Source organism: Falco rusticolus, chromosome 5, assembly GCF_015220075.1.
Source record: "Falco rusticolus isolate bFalRus1 chromosome 5, bFalRus1.pri, whole genome shotgun sequence".
In the NCBI taxonomy this organism is placed as follows: domain Eukaryota; kingdom Metazoa; phylum Chordata; class Aves; order Falconiformes; family Falconidae; genus Falco; species Falco rusticolus.
In genome coordinates, this window is record NC_051191.1 from 45,822,839 (window position 1) to 45,836,299 (window position 13,461).

The following is a 13,461-nucleotide window of genomic DNA, read 5'->3' on the forward strand; positions in this document are numbered from 1 at the left end:
TTGTTCTGAGAAAGGTATAGGTCGGATGTAGTATTGATAAAGCTGTGCTGGAAAAGTGATGGATTTAGAAGACTTAATTTGTGGTAGACCTAAAACTGGTGTATCGTCTCATTGCTGCATAGCTTTTATCAACACAAAACGTGCACCTAAATGCACTAGCAAATGTCCAGAACTTAGAAAACAAGAACACTAAAGTGACAGCGTAGACAGTTTAAAATAACAAATTACTACAGCGACATCAAAACATTGTCAATATCAAGAGACCTGGTTTAGCTTTACCATCTTTGAATAGCCCTGTTGCGGTCATTGGAGAGTACTCCTCTGAACTTGTCTCTCACACCCATCTTAAGGTAAACAGCCCTCGCCCCGCCTTCAGCACCCGTAAGCCTGCGGGCGGATCGAGGTAGGTAGAGGTTCAAACAGCAGCAACCGCCGCTTCCCCCTCACACCGAGACCCGCGGCGCCCCGCGCGCCCCCTGGCGGCCACTCCGGCCGGCAGCCCCGCCCCTCACCCGGGCACCGGCGGGCTCGGGGAGGGGGTGTATGGCGCTTGGCATTACAGCGCAGTGCGAGCGGACCCAGAGCGGGGGGGGGGGGGGCTCAGCGACCGGCAAATCCCTCCAGTGCCTGACAAGACAGGCCCACCCTTATTCAGGCCAATATAGTAACCCGATTACAATAATTTTTTCACACTAAAAGCGATATAAACAATATATTTCGTACATCTTTGAGAGTCTATGCCCATCAAGTAAGGACAGACTGCTTTCCGACTGTGATCCCAACCTTTCAGACGACTTGAGCAATAGAAAGGGATTGTAAACTTAAGTCGTTTGGGCTTCTGCAGGCAGACACAAAGTTAAGCACTTGCAACTCCTTCGTTGGTATTACCACTGAGTAAGCACAAACTTAACGAGACTGCACCTCTCACTTGTGTCGCTCTTCTCTATTCAAAAGTACCCATTTCTGTGCTCGAAGAATTATTCTGGCCCTCTCCGACGCCTCTCCCTCTACACATTCATTCATTTCATCCTGACAGGGAGAGCAACTCTTCACTACCAGACCAGTTTGCTTGGTTGGTTTTTTGATTGTTGGTTTGTGGGTTGTTTTTTGTTTTTTTTAAAGGACTGTAGATTATTAAGCTATATCCAAAGCAATATCAAAAAGTAAAGAACAGCAGAAAGCACAGTGGGACAGAACCTTCCAAAACGCAAACCTATGTTAAGTGCTCTTTCAAGTGTTTTTGCAAGTTAATACTAGCCTTGACTGAGTCACCTGAAGAGACTTTTGCAATTTTCAAGTTAAGCAGTATTCAAATTTTTAGTGATACAGGAAACACTGAATAGTACAGCCCAAAGTTTTTAATCCCGCAGAAGATACCTTTGTCATACAGTCAAGCATTTTGGGGCTCTAGAAACACTGCATAGCTGAACCCCTGTAAGTTTGAAACTGTTGGTTTCCCATACCCCCCTCAACGTACACAAACCAATACTACAACTTCCAAGACATGCAATATACATAAAAATTGAACTAATAAAGCATTGCAATTCTGTTACTCAGATATCAACCTAATAACAGAAAGGGCCATGTTATTATACCAGTACATTTTAGAGTACTTTTATTTCTTTATGCACCCGGTGCAAATTGCTTCCTGGTCCTTTTAAATATACACTTAAAAGCAATACCTAAGATAAAATAACAAAGTTACACAGAGGAGTAAGACAGAGGTTGCTGAATCCACCTTTGTTTCCAGAGCCTACAAGGTGACTTAGAAGAAGTAAGCGATTCCTTTATTATATTCCTCCTTTCTGTTTAGCCTTGCAGTCCCAGCTTCTTCCCTTTCACCCCTTATTTCTCATTTCTTCTCTTTCATAGGTCTGAGTGCTTTCCCTCCTGTCCTTCCCTTATGATTTCCCTTTGTTTCCATACCAGAATCCCACTCCGCTGGATGTAAACTTCCTCTCCCTTTCAACCGTTTTGGGGCAAGTTACTCTTGAGAAGCATACGCTACTCTTGGAAGGACAGCTGATCAGGGAAGCACCCTTATGCCAGAAGGCATTAACAGGGACAACAGCTACTCAAAATACAAGCAGTTTCAGAACTACCTAAGCTGTGCTAAATAGACAACGAGCAGACATCAACCATCTTCCCCCCCCCCTTTTTCTTTTTTGGGGGGGGGGGGGCGCGCACAACAGACCCAAATTCAAGCAACTGTCACTAGACTATCTGCTGAAGTTTTGGAAGTTATGAGGATACAGTGCTCTAACATTAGCACACAAAATTAGCAGAAATAGCACAGAACCTTCCAGACAATGTTAACGAAGTGTAGGAGTACCACCCATTCTGCAAACAAAGTCACCCATAACTGTTTATGCTTAAGCACTGCAGAAGGGAAAAGAAAAATCAGATCTACAAACTTCAGCAGTTATGTGACTTTCCTTCTCCTTCAAGTGTGAAACGTCAGATTCAAGCTCGTCCTATTCTACTCAAAAGCACCTCACGAATGCTACAGGCAGACCATTATCTGTAAATCAAAGAAGTGTCCAATTCACTGTAAGGTTTGTCCAGTTAATGACAGTTAAGTGTTTGAAGCAGACAGATGTTAAAAAGAGGTAAATAATTTGGTCAGAAATCTCTTCCTCTTTCAGTCACATTTTTCAGTTTCTTAATTCAAGAACCATTTGTTGGGGTTTTTTAAAAGGTTTAAAGTATGAAAGACCTTCAAAGGAGTCCCCTTCTCTGCAACCTTTTTACAAATTAGCTTTGAAAGACAGTATTTGAGATACAATTAAATAGATGTAGTATCACATACATTACAACTCCAGTAGTTGGCAATCGTTATTCAAGCCTTTTATGTGAAAACAGACACCTCTGAATTACAATCATGTTAGAATTACGAATTAAGATTGCTTTCCCAATATATGCAAATTTACAGACTGCTTATTAAAAAATTAAAAGGGAAATCACATTTTCCGCAAAGGGAAAAATTACAAATGGCACCCACTCCCCTCCTCTTTCCTTACATGATAGAAGGAAGTCTAAGCAGCAGCGGCACTTTGTATGAAAAAATACGCTTACAGGTGTAAGAGAGACACCTACATTAAGCAGACTCTAAACAGTCCGCTTCATTAGACAAAATAATCAAGCTGTTCCCTCACAGCTTCATCCTTTCAGCTGGAGATATTTACAGAGAGTACCGCTGCTTCAGTACAACCGAGACAGCTGACGGGAGTCGTCTTAAGTAACCTGCAGCCTCGTGCAGAGTTTCTCCTGCTTTATTCCTCCAACACCCAAGTATTTAACTTACGAGACCGCCCGCCAAATGGCAGTAAAGGCTTTCCAGTTTACGGGGGGGGGGGGGGGGGGGGCGGGGGTGTTGTGTCGCGCTCCACGCGCGACCGAACCGCCCGCCCCCGGCTTGGAGGAGCGCCCCGCCGCCCCGACACCGCCGCCCCCGAGAAGCGCACAGGCGGGGGCGACCCGGCGGCTGCCCCGGTCCCGACCCCGCGCGTCCCAGTTCGCCTCCCGGTGCCGTGCGGCCGCCTGGCAGCGCGCCCCGGCCCTGCCGCCCCAGCCGGTAGGGACCGTCCCCGCCAGGCACGGTCGCGCCCTCAGCCAAGCCGGGCCGCGCCTCAAGTAAGGCGAGGGGGAGCGCAGGCGGGAGGACCAGCGAGGAGCCGCAGCGCCTCACGCCGGCCCCCGAGCCGCGGGCGGCAGGTGGGGGCGGACAGACCCGTTCGGGCGGGAAAGCGGGCCCGAAGCCGCCGGGAAGCCGAAAGAGCGCGGGCGGGGGCCGGGATCCCGGCGCGCCAGCGGGGTGGCGGTACTCACCCGCCCGACGGCAGCGCCGCGGTTCCTGGCGCCGAGAGGCGTGAGCTCCCGCTCCTCGTCGCTGGAGAAATCGGGCTGCGCGGCGGCGGGCGGGTTGCGGGCGGTAAGGTGCTGCAGGTAGAGCTGCACATACACGTCCTTGCGCTGCTCGCCGCCCGGCAGGCTCACATTGTTAGCGATCAGCTCGCTCTTCAGCTTCTCCTTGGTCAGCACCGACGGATCCGCCAGGAACTCGGACATCGCCGCCGCCCTCCCAGGAGAGGCACCAACAAAGCGCGGGGAGAAGGGGCGGGGGGGGGGGGGAGGGAGGAGAACTCGCCTGCCCCGCGCTAAGGACCCAGCTCCACCGCGGGCGGGAGCGCACACCGAGCGCTTCTCCCAGCCAGCAATAAACCGCGCCCCGATTGGCAGAGGGGAGAACAAAGCGGCCCTACCATTGGTTGTCGGGCAGAAAAGGGGAGAGGCGCGCGGGACGCACCAGCGTTAGTGCTTTGCGCGAGGGATAGTAACGCAGTTTAAATTCGGCTCAGGCGGGAGAGGCGAAGGGGGTGGTGCTCGCGCGGGGCGGGGCGGGAGCACGGAGGGGGTTCTCCCTCAGCTTCAGGCGGCGGCTGCTACCAGCGCTTGAGGTGGGCGCCTCACAACAGTGCAGCTCCCTTTAACGCTGCCGCGGGCTCTCCCCGGGGTCTCGCCCTTTCCAGCGACAGGCCGTTCTCCCCCGACGGGACAAAGGGGTGGGAGCGCCCCGCTGGGCTGGCGGTCCAGGCCCAGCCTCGCGCCTTTCGTGAGGAGCAGGGGAGGCGGTGAAGGAGATCCCTGTAAGCTGCGGTGATCCCTGTGACCTGCGGTGACATCTGCTACCGGCTCTGCCCCCGCCGCGGCTCCTGGGGCACCGGCTTCCCCGGCGCAATCCGCCCGCCCAGCTCGCCGCTGCCCTGCGGCTTTGTGCAGCGGCGGCCCCGCCGGCACCCGGGGCAGCTGTCAGCCCGGGGAGCGGAGCCTGCCGCCGTCGCTCGCCAAGTGCTTAACCTCACGCAGTACGTTAGCTACCAGGCCTCAGGAGAAATCCGGCTAACCGGTAGCGAACCTGTTAGCATAACTATTCTTTTGAAAACTCACGTGAAGGTGCTGAGGGTTATTTTTGTGGAAGGTAGTTTCGAGGCACATCAGGGACTCGCACTGATGCTTCTAACTGAGGAATTGGCGTGGTGAAACAAAGTAATTAATACAAGGGAGAAGCTTAGCTCAGGGAATTTTATTTACCTTGTAGTGCAAGTAGTGATATGAGGTAGCCATCATCTGCAGTTCATTATAATTTATATCTGAAAGTATTTGGTTCTTGGTGTTGTATATATTTAACATGTTCAGTTTGTTAGACAATAAGGATGAAAGATGGGTAGAAACTTCTTCCATTGATAGCATACACATACAAAGCCAATATTCATATACCAATGTGGATTGACCACTATCACTTACTTTTAAGCCTGAATAAAACAAATTAGATTATTCTAATTTTTTTTCTCAGCATACCTTACCCAAAGTTTTTCCTGGAATATGGTATCACATGACAAGTGTTTCAGAAATGATTAAAAGAAAATTTAATTCCTCTCCCAATTTGATAGTAACAATTTAAATTATAGATAGTATGTTTCACCTTGAAAAGCCTCTAGATGCCTTGTAAAATAATTTTTCCCTCACTTTTAAGAATTTACATCTTATTCAGCTATGAAACCATTTGCAGACTGATACAGCATAGTTCAGAAAGGCAGCAGCAGAGAGATTCTTCAGCTATCATACTGAACTAAAAAAGGAACAACCTCAATTGATATCAAGTCTAAAATGTTTTAAAGCAGGGAATGTTTAAAATGTTTAAAGGGGGCAACTGGGTCTGGGAAATTTTAACCAAAGTTAACAGTGGAAATACGATCTAAAAAAATGGTACAGACATCATCTAATAGCCCCACAGACAATAGTAGTACTATAGGCCTGAAGCTTGTTTTCTGACAACACTTCTTACAGGAGTGCAGCTGACATTTGCAACTCATTGTACTTGTTGCATTAAACGGGGTGGAGTAATTTGGCAGAAAATAAACCCCCTTGCCTTCTAACTCTCCTCACCGAGGTGGGAGGTTAGACATGGCTAGGTTTAAATTCTGAGTGATATCCAATTTACCATTATCAGTCCAGTTGCATTTAATATGTATATTAAAATACCATGGTTCTGGATACACTAATAGCAGTCTGTACCGCCAGTCCAGTCGTGCTCATGAACTAGCATGACCACACTCTAGGGTTCGGTCACATTCAATGAGAAACTGCGACAACTAGCTACTTAAACAGTGCAGTTTTATTTGTGCAACAGAAATACAGGTTTTTGGATTGCTGGTGATAGTGACTGTCTGCAAGAAAGCACGTGCGGATAAAATGTTATTAAGTATAAAACACACAGAAAAGTTACAAACAATACAGCCTGGCTATAAATGTCAAAGGGTAACTCTCTAATAGGTCTTTCTAAGTTTCCCAAAGAAATGCTTAGTTTAAGTCTCACCCAAGGCGTCCCAAGGAGGGGAGAAGAAAGGCTCAACCCATCAGCCGATCCCAGGAGTCAGTCTCAATGGTGTCTTCCCCCCTTCTCCCCTCATTCAATCACTTTTTATACTTTTCTTTGCTCTCAGGTGGAGCTTGAGTGACTCTAGCCATACATTCCTTTACTATGATTGGTGCAAAGTTCTCTCGCTTTCACTTAAAGATACAGTTCATTTTAAATTTACTACGCATGCTCCCTGAGCGGGGGATTCATCCTCTTCGGGGGGGCCATTTGAGTAGGAGGTCACAATCTCCCACTACCACAACTATTTTACCCTAGTCAGAAGGCTCCTTATTTACATTCTTGTTGAGCTCATCTACATCTGTGCTAACCGTCCCTTCCTGAAGTGCTGAGTGGGCTGAGCTCCCGACCTTCTCTCATAGATAATGAGGCTCCTGCTTGTGTCTTCACCACAGTCGTTGGCCCAGCAACAGTCATCTTCTCATGGCAGCTGCTATGCAGCTTATCAGCTGTGTGGTATCATCAGGTTCCCAATCCTGCAGGGAGTACAGCAGAGCCTGGCCACAATGTCTCCACTCCTCTCCACCCTCCACTGTTCCTCCAGGATAGCAAGTTGCGTTGCTTAGGGAACTGTGGTGATCTAGATTCCGTGCATGCCAACCATCCTGAAGGTGATAGCTGTATTTTACTCTAAAAAGCTTTCTGTAATACTACACTTCTATTAGGACCCAATTTTTCTCTAATTCCTCCCCTCAAGGTGATTTTCCCACAGTACTGTTCAAAATATACAATACAGTTGGTGCTTTTCTTATGAATGACCCTTAGGAATGGAAGGAACAAACTCTTGAGACTGAAGTCAGTTTACACCTTTCAATCTAAGAACACTGATGGTAAGTCTGGTTTTAATGCATTAAGTGCAGTTAAAAAATGCAACAGCAATATGGTATGAAGTACCAAATCACTACAGTTATGCTCTCAGTTCAGCTTTGGTCACAAAAAATGGATGGCTTAACTGGCTTTATCTTGGATCTGTATTTTTTGCCTTTTTGCTGTCAGGCAAAACTGGCATACAAGGATAAAGACAGCAGAAACTCAGCATCATGTGTTTGGGCTACTTGTTCAAAATCCAGTACAGTGGTTGTGGAGCCGCACCCTCAGATTAACATTACAGTTCATATTTACAGTCCTTTTATGTTTTGAAAGTTATTTACCCAACTGTAGAGATATATATTATCTTCTGTGAATGATTTTTCTCCATTACATTGTTACACTGATATAACTCCCTTGCATGGACACTGGATTCTTTTATTGTCTCACATTTAGCTGCTTTCAAAGAGACAAAAGCTAAAAAAGCATCAATAAGACTTTAGTGTGACTGTTTCAGAGAAGTAGGCTTCTCTGGGAAGCCAAGTCCACAAAAAATCCTTGGCACAAAACTGTCCTTTATTTCCTGGTTCTACACTTTCCATTGTTGCTCCTTGGGAACAACAGGCATTCTCCAGGCAAGATAAAGACAGGGGCATTATACGAGATTATACGAAATTAATATGAAAAGGCACCAAAATGTGCACATACATAATGATTAGTACTGAAACCTGCAACTATCACCACAATTAGACCTGGATACAGCAGAGAATCTGCAACTTTATTGTTTGGTTTTTTTTGAAGGAAAGAAAGCTTGCATTTTGTAGCATAAGGCATCAGTCAAGGGGGATAAGGGAATGAGTTCATTATGAACAAACTCAAAACACCTTTCTAATGTTTTTACAGAAAACAAACACCCCAAAACAACAGTGGTCCATATACCTATTAGACCAGTTGTGTCTTAAAGGTTGGAGGTCAAAACTGTTGTTTTGCCGTGCCTTCTGTGAAGTAAGATCAAGTTCTGTATTTTAAAGACCAGAATACCCGCTCTACCTGAGAAGTAGTGACATTTTAGCTCTTGTCAGTATAGATGGTGACAAAAGTGAAGTTTAGGAAAAAAGTGCAAATGGTATGAGACTATGGCCATTTTCAGTGGTTGAAAAACTGCTGTAAAACTTGCAGTTGTAAAACTTGCCTAAAAATGTAAAGTATGCTGAAAGCAGAAGCCAGAAATCCTTCCTTTGTAGGACCCTCCCAAGTGTCTGGAATTTGTTAGCTTTCCTGAGCGTGAGAAAGAGATTTTCAGTCATACAGTCATCTTTGACATGAAAACACTTAATGCCTTCTGAACTATCTCAGATTTCTAGCTCTGAGTTACCCCAAGTTTATGATTCTTAACCTCTAATACCACCCATAAAAATGAGATGTTTTATTTTGCACTGCACTGAAAAAATGAATTTTCTGTATCTGTGTTTTAAAAAAAGTATCCTAAATTCATTGGAGGGTTGGGATAACATGTAATCCGTGATGAAGTATGGATGTACAGTTTGCATTTGCATGTAACATTTGCCTCATGATACATAATAACGTTGTGAAGGCTATAAATCCATGAATGGCAAAGGCATTTAAGGAAGTGTTAGTGATGTGTCCTTGTCTTAGACTGAGCTGATAGGGATAGCTTCTTAGCTAAAGGAAATGTAAAAAACCTATATGAAGTATTAACTCAGTGTTGATGCACAGCGGCTTTCACAATGAAAATAATACTTCCTCTGGGAAAGGCGATAGAAACTGGAAAGCATTACTATAAATAAGCAGTTGACTAATCATTATGGCACAGTGTAACTGTACTTTCTAGAACCGTTCATTTCTTCTCCATGTTCTTGATTAATTTAGAAAAAATCGGTGGCTTTTTAATAACCCTAGCTTTCTTATCAGAAACATCTTTTTTTAAGTATACTCCAAATAGAAATGGCACAGTGGTAAGAAAAAAATGTGCCTTACTCTAATGGAGCACATCGCTCTAGAGCAATTCTCTTACAGAAGTTGTATGTCCTCCTGAACTTGCCAGTGGATGTAGTTTCACTAGGGGGACAGGCCAGATGACTGCTCACTGGCATCCGCGGGGGAACGCTGCTGTATCCGTGTTTCCTGACTTGGTAAGCAGAGGGGTTGTTGCCCTTGTTGTGAATACAGGGGTGCCCAGCACTGTGGGTGGTCTGTACAACCATGCCCAGGCAGGGAAAGGAATGTGTACAACTGAGTGGTAGAACTGTTTTAACGCTTCTTACTGCTGACACTGTTGATAGGCAAAGGCCTGTACCAACAAAGATTGAAAACTGAAGTATCAGCTCCTACTGAAGTATCAGCTCCTACTGAAGTACACTGACAGAAATAAAATGAACAGGACAATTTACAGGGCAGTTTCCCACACTGAATCATTTCCAAACAAGAATTATTTGGAGATCTATTTCTATCATATACAGAGATAGTGCAGAAGCTGTATTCACCATATGTAAGCTATTACCTTAGCTCCAAGATTTTTGAACCTTATGTGGGTTTAAATTATTGCCTATATTTAGCTAGTATCAATTTTGTAAGAGAAAACATCTGTTAAAAGATCACTGAGGTTACAAAATGAAGTATTTCAAAGTCAGAAAGGGACAAAAGCCCAGAAGCACACGTACTGTAGAAATGCTGGTGAAAGACAAATACTCAGCAGTGTACTTCGGTGCCTTGGGATTAACGGAGTCAACTCGACAAAAGAGCTGTGAGAGTAAAGAGAATTATTATCCCCATTTTACCAATAGGAAATCGAGAGGGAGAATTTGCACATAGCTAAGGTGCATCTGATTCTTTCATTTAGTTTTGAAATGTCACTAGATTATTTTTATTTAGGGACAGTTGGCTCTCCCTCCAAAGAACAACTGACGAAAAATTTAACGGAGCCATTGGTTGCTGTTGAGAGGGATTATTCTGCCTTCCATCCTGTCCCAGACCCTGCACTCCTGACACGCTCCTTGTGTTAGATCTAGTAGTTGTGCCACCAGATCTGCATGCTGAGCCAGCAGCTGCTGCTGCACAGTGTGATCCAAGTGGGACAGGGGAAACATGCAGGCAGGGATGGACAGGGCAGAACAAGACTGTTTTGTGACAGACTGCACTCATGTTACGTTAGGTATATTAGTGTGAAGCCACACCCTGAAAACTGAAAACTTCAGCTCCTATTAATAGATCTTCTGTGTTGTCATTAGATGCTGCAAGCCAGAGATGCTGTCTGGCAACGATCTGGAATGCTTAGAGCAATGCACCTGCTTTGGCAGCTGTACAGGAGTGCAAGCAGATCGCCACCGCTTATTACATCCAGCTCTCTGATGGATGATGAGGCAGTGGCATAAGATATTTTGGGGGGCCAGGGAAACATCTGATAGATCATGCATCAGATTATGCATTAAAAAAAAATAATAAAAGGACTAACCACATAAATGGAAGTCTAGTCAGCATAGCATGTGAGGTAGTCCTCCTCTTCTGTTTAGATCTGGTAAAATCTGAATCAGCTGAAATACTGTGACCAGTTCTGGGCATTTAAAAATGCAGCTCATTTAGAAAGACTCCAGAGGCGAGCGATACAAATTACCAGAGGCCCAGCAAACACAGTCTATTACTCTAGAACAGCTATGGAGAGGCGTAACAAATTCCAAATAAGTAAGAAGTACCTATAAAAGGGGAAGGGAACAAACTGTTCTTCAGTGTAATAGCACGAGGGCTGGACTTAAGTTATGGCAAAAGAGGCATGAAGGTTAAACTACATATAGTCGCGTCTGTAGTAAGGGGTAGCAAAGCAGTGGAACAGAGGACTTAAGGAAGACGCAGAATTTCTGTATTTGAAAGGTTTTAAGGGTATCTGGAATAAATATTAGCCTGTAAAACCGAAAGTATTTATCTTTAAAACCCCCACATAATTTGATGACTCTGCTGAGTCTGGTTCTAAGACTTCTGTATTCTCTTCCTTTCCTGCCACGGTTTACAACACAATTCTAACAAACTTAGAATTAATTGTATCTCGGGTGTATTTTTCTCTGTCCCTCAAACTCAGGCCCTTGGACAAACTACTGTTTCCCTCCTAATTAAATTTCATTAAGTGTCAAACTTTTCAGTCCATCCAAATCACTAAAGCATTACCTCTAGACTCACCATCTCATACCTAGATCAAAATCAAGCGCCTTCTGAGCGCTTCTGCCTCTGGCACCTCAGCAGCCTCTGGCACCTCAGCACGTGGAAATGGCTGCTCCGAGAAAACTTCTGCCCCACAGACTAAGCCCACCACCCCCCAGGCTCGCCCCAGGCTCCCTCCCCTCACGCCCCATCAGGGTTTTGTTTGCCTTCAGGGTTCTTAACATCTGCCTGAGCTCCTGCCCTGCCCGCCTGCCTCCCCGGCTGCACTTCCACGCCTCGTGGGAACTTGTGTATTGAAAACAGATCTCCCTGCCATGCTTTCGGCCTCTGTCTCATGTACAATTTAAAGTTACGCTTTCCATACCTCTGACTTTATCTCATTATTTCCATACTGCCTGTTGTCTTACAAACTCAAAGTAGATCTTTGACACGTTCTTGCTTTTGGTGTTTCAGCATGATGCTAGAAAGCCCTGCACACACAACCACCACACGCAAAGGCACGTCTATTTTGTGCAATGGCATCTTTGCCGTTACACGGACACGGCACTAACCGTAAGCCACCACCCCCGCTCCGCCCCGCTCAGCGCACGCCCGTGTCCCGCGGGGGCCGCCGCTGCCCCGGGCCCCGGCTCCGCCAAGGCGGGAGGCGACTCCCGGCCCCTCCGCCTGCCCCGCTGCAGGCAGCCGCGGTGCCCACGGCCGGGACGGCGGGCAGCGTCCTCCATTCCGTTCCCCTCGATGCGCTGCCTCGCCCCAGCGCTTCTCCCAAACCGCGGCTGTCGAAAGCGAGAGGCTTTCCTGGCACCTGTTCCTCGTGTTTCTCTCGGCAGGCTGCCTCGTCGCTGACACCGCTGAGACGGCCCTCCTCTATAGTTCTGTTTTCCCTCTCAGGCTCAAGCAAGAAGAGGAGAGCCTAAACTTTAGGGAAAAAAAAAATAATAACATCCCGCCGTTTCTTCCGAGGTGAAGCCTGTGAAAGCAGATAGAAAAAGAGAAATGACCCCGACGTGATTCGAACACGCAGCCTTCTGATCTGGAGTCAGACGCGCTACCGTTGCGCCACGAGGTCCTGCTGGGCACTGGCACCCAGAGCATTAGAACTCGCCCACAATGGGCCGCCGTCCTCCGCCCCGCAGATACGGAGCTGGGGCCGGGGCAGGGGCGGAAGACGACCCTTCTCACCCGCAATGGCAACGGCATCGATTCAGTCGCGCCCCCCCGCGCCGGCCCCTCTCCTCCGCCACTGCTTCGCTTTCCGCCTTCCCACGCAGTTACGTTAACCCTCCCCACGCCCGCCCCACTGCTGGCCCCAGGCTGCAGGGCCTCCCGCCACCCCGGTGGCGCCGAGCTGGCTCCCGCCACATTGCCGCTGTATGCAGGCTCGTGGGTACCGGTTCCCGCTGCTCGGAGATAGTTCCGTCCGCCCTTCTGCCGAAACCCCTCCGATGCCATCACCCACCAGCAGGGAGGGGTGGGTGGCCGTGTGGGCTTGTGCATAAGAGGTGTGTCGCGAAATGACCCATCAAGACAGTTCCTCGTTAGTATAGTGGTGAGTATCCCCGCCTGTCACGCGGGAGACCGGGGTTCGATTCCCCGACGGGGAGGTCGCTCGTTTTCCTGGGCGGGCGCATTTTGGCGCGCGGGCCAGCGCCATCTCCCGCCGAGGAATTCGGGGAAACAAAAAAAAAAAATACATACGCGCGAGCGCACCTCTCCCCGTCGGGGAATCGAACCCCGGTCTCCCGCGTGACAGGCGGGGATACTCACCACTATACTAACGAGGAGCCGCGGGGCTCCCGGGCCCCGTCGCAGCCGCTCCGCGGGGAGGGGGGTCCGCCCCGGCTCCGCCCAGAGCCCCAGGGTGGCGCTCGGGGGGCACCGCAGCCCGCGATACCGCCCGCCATCGCCGTGAGCTGTGCGCCGCCGCCCCCGCAGCGGAGGGGGCTGTGCCGGGCGCTGCGGGGTCCCGACGGGGGGTCGGCGGGAGGAGAAAGGCTGCCCCGTGGCTCGTGTCCGCGTTTTTGCGCACCTTTCGTGCCGGCGCGGGG

General features: G+C 48.0%; 1 protein-coding gene and 3 non-coding genes across 14 annotated transcripts in view; 1 reads left to right on the forward strand and 3 right to left on the reverse strand.

Moving 5' to 3' along the window:
• The window catches only part of TMPO (thymopoietin), a 28,168-nt gene extending 21,695 nt beyond the window's left edge, over nt 1–6,473 (reverse strand). For 2 of the 11 annotated variants that reach the window (XM_037390618.1, XM_037390620.1), the window contains exon 1: nt 3,829–4,297. In XM_037390618.1, the coding sequence (XP_037246515.1) occupies nt 3,829–4,068 (240 nt within the window). In that variant the 5' untranslated portion in view covers nt 4,069–4,297. Of the gene's footprint in view, nt 1–3,828; nt 4,300–6,376 lie in introns of those variants that run through there. The other 9 variants (XM_037390627.1, XM_037390617.1, XM_037390626.1 and 6 more) reach the window with 7 other exon arrangements.
• A 5,937-nt stretch (nt 6,474–12,410) lies between these two features.
• TRNAW-CCA lies at nt 12,411–12,482 on the reverse strand. Its single transcript has one exon. It is a non-coding gene; the product is annotated as a tRNA-Trp (tRNA).
• A 463-nt stretch (nt 12,483–12,945) lies between these two features.
• Nucleotides 12,946–13,017, forward strand: TRNAD-GUC. The gene has a single exon. It is a non-coding gene; the product is annotated as a tRNA-Asp (tRNA).
• Nucleotides 13,018–13,125: 108 nt separating this feature from the next.
• Nucleotides 13,126–13,197, reverse strand: TRNAD-GUC. The gene has a single exon. It is a non-coding gene; the product is annotated as a tRNA-Asp (tRNA).
• Nucleotides 13,198–13,461: the final 264 nt, after the last annotated feature.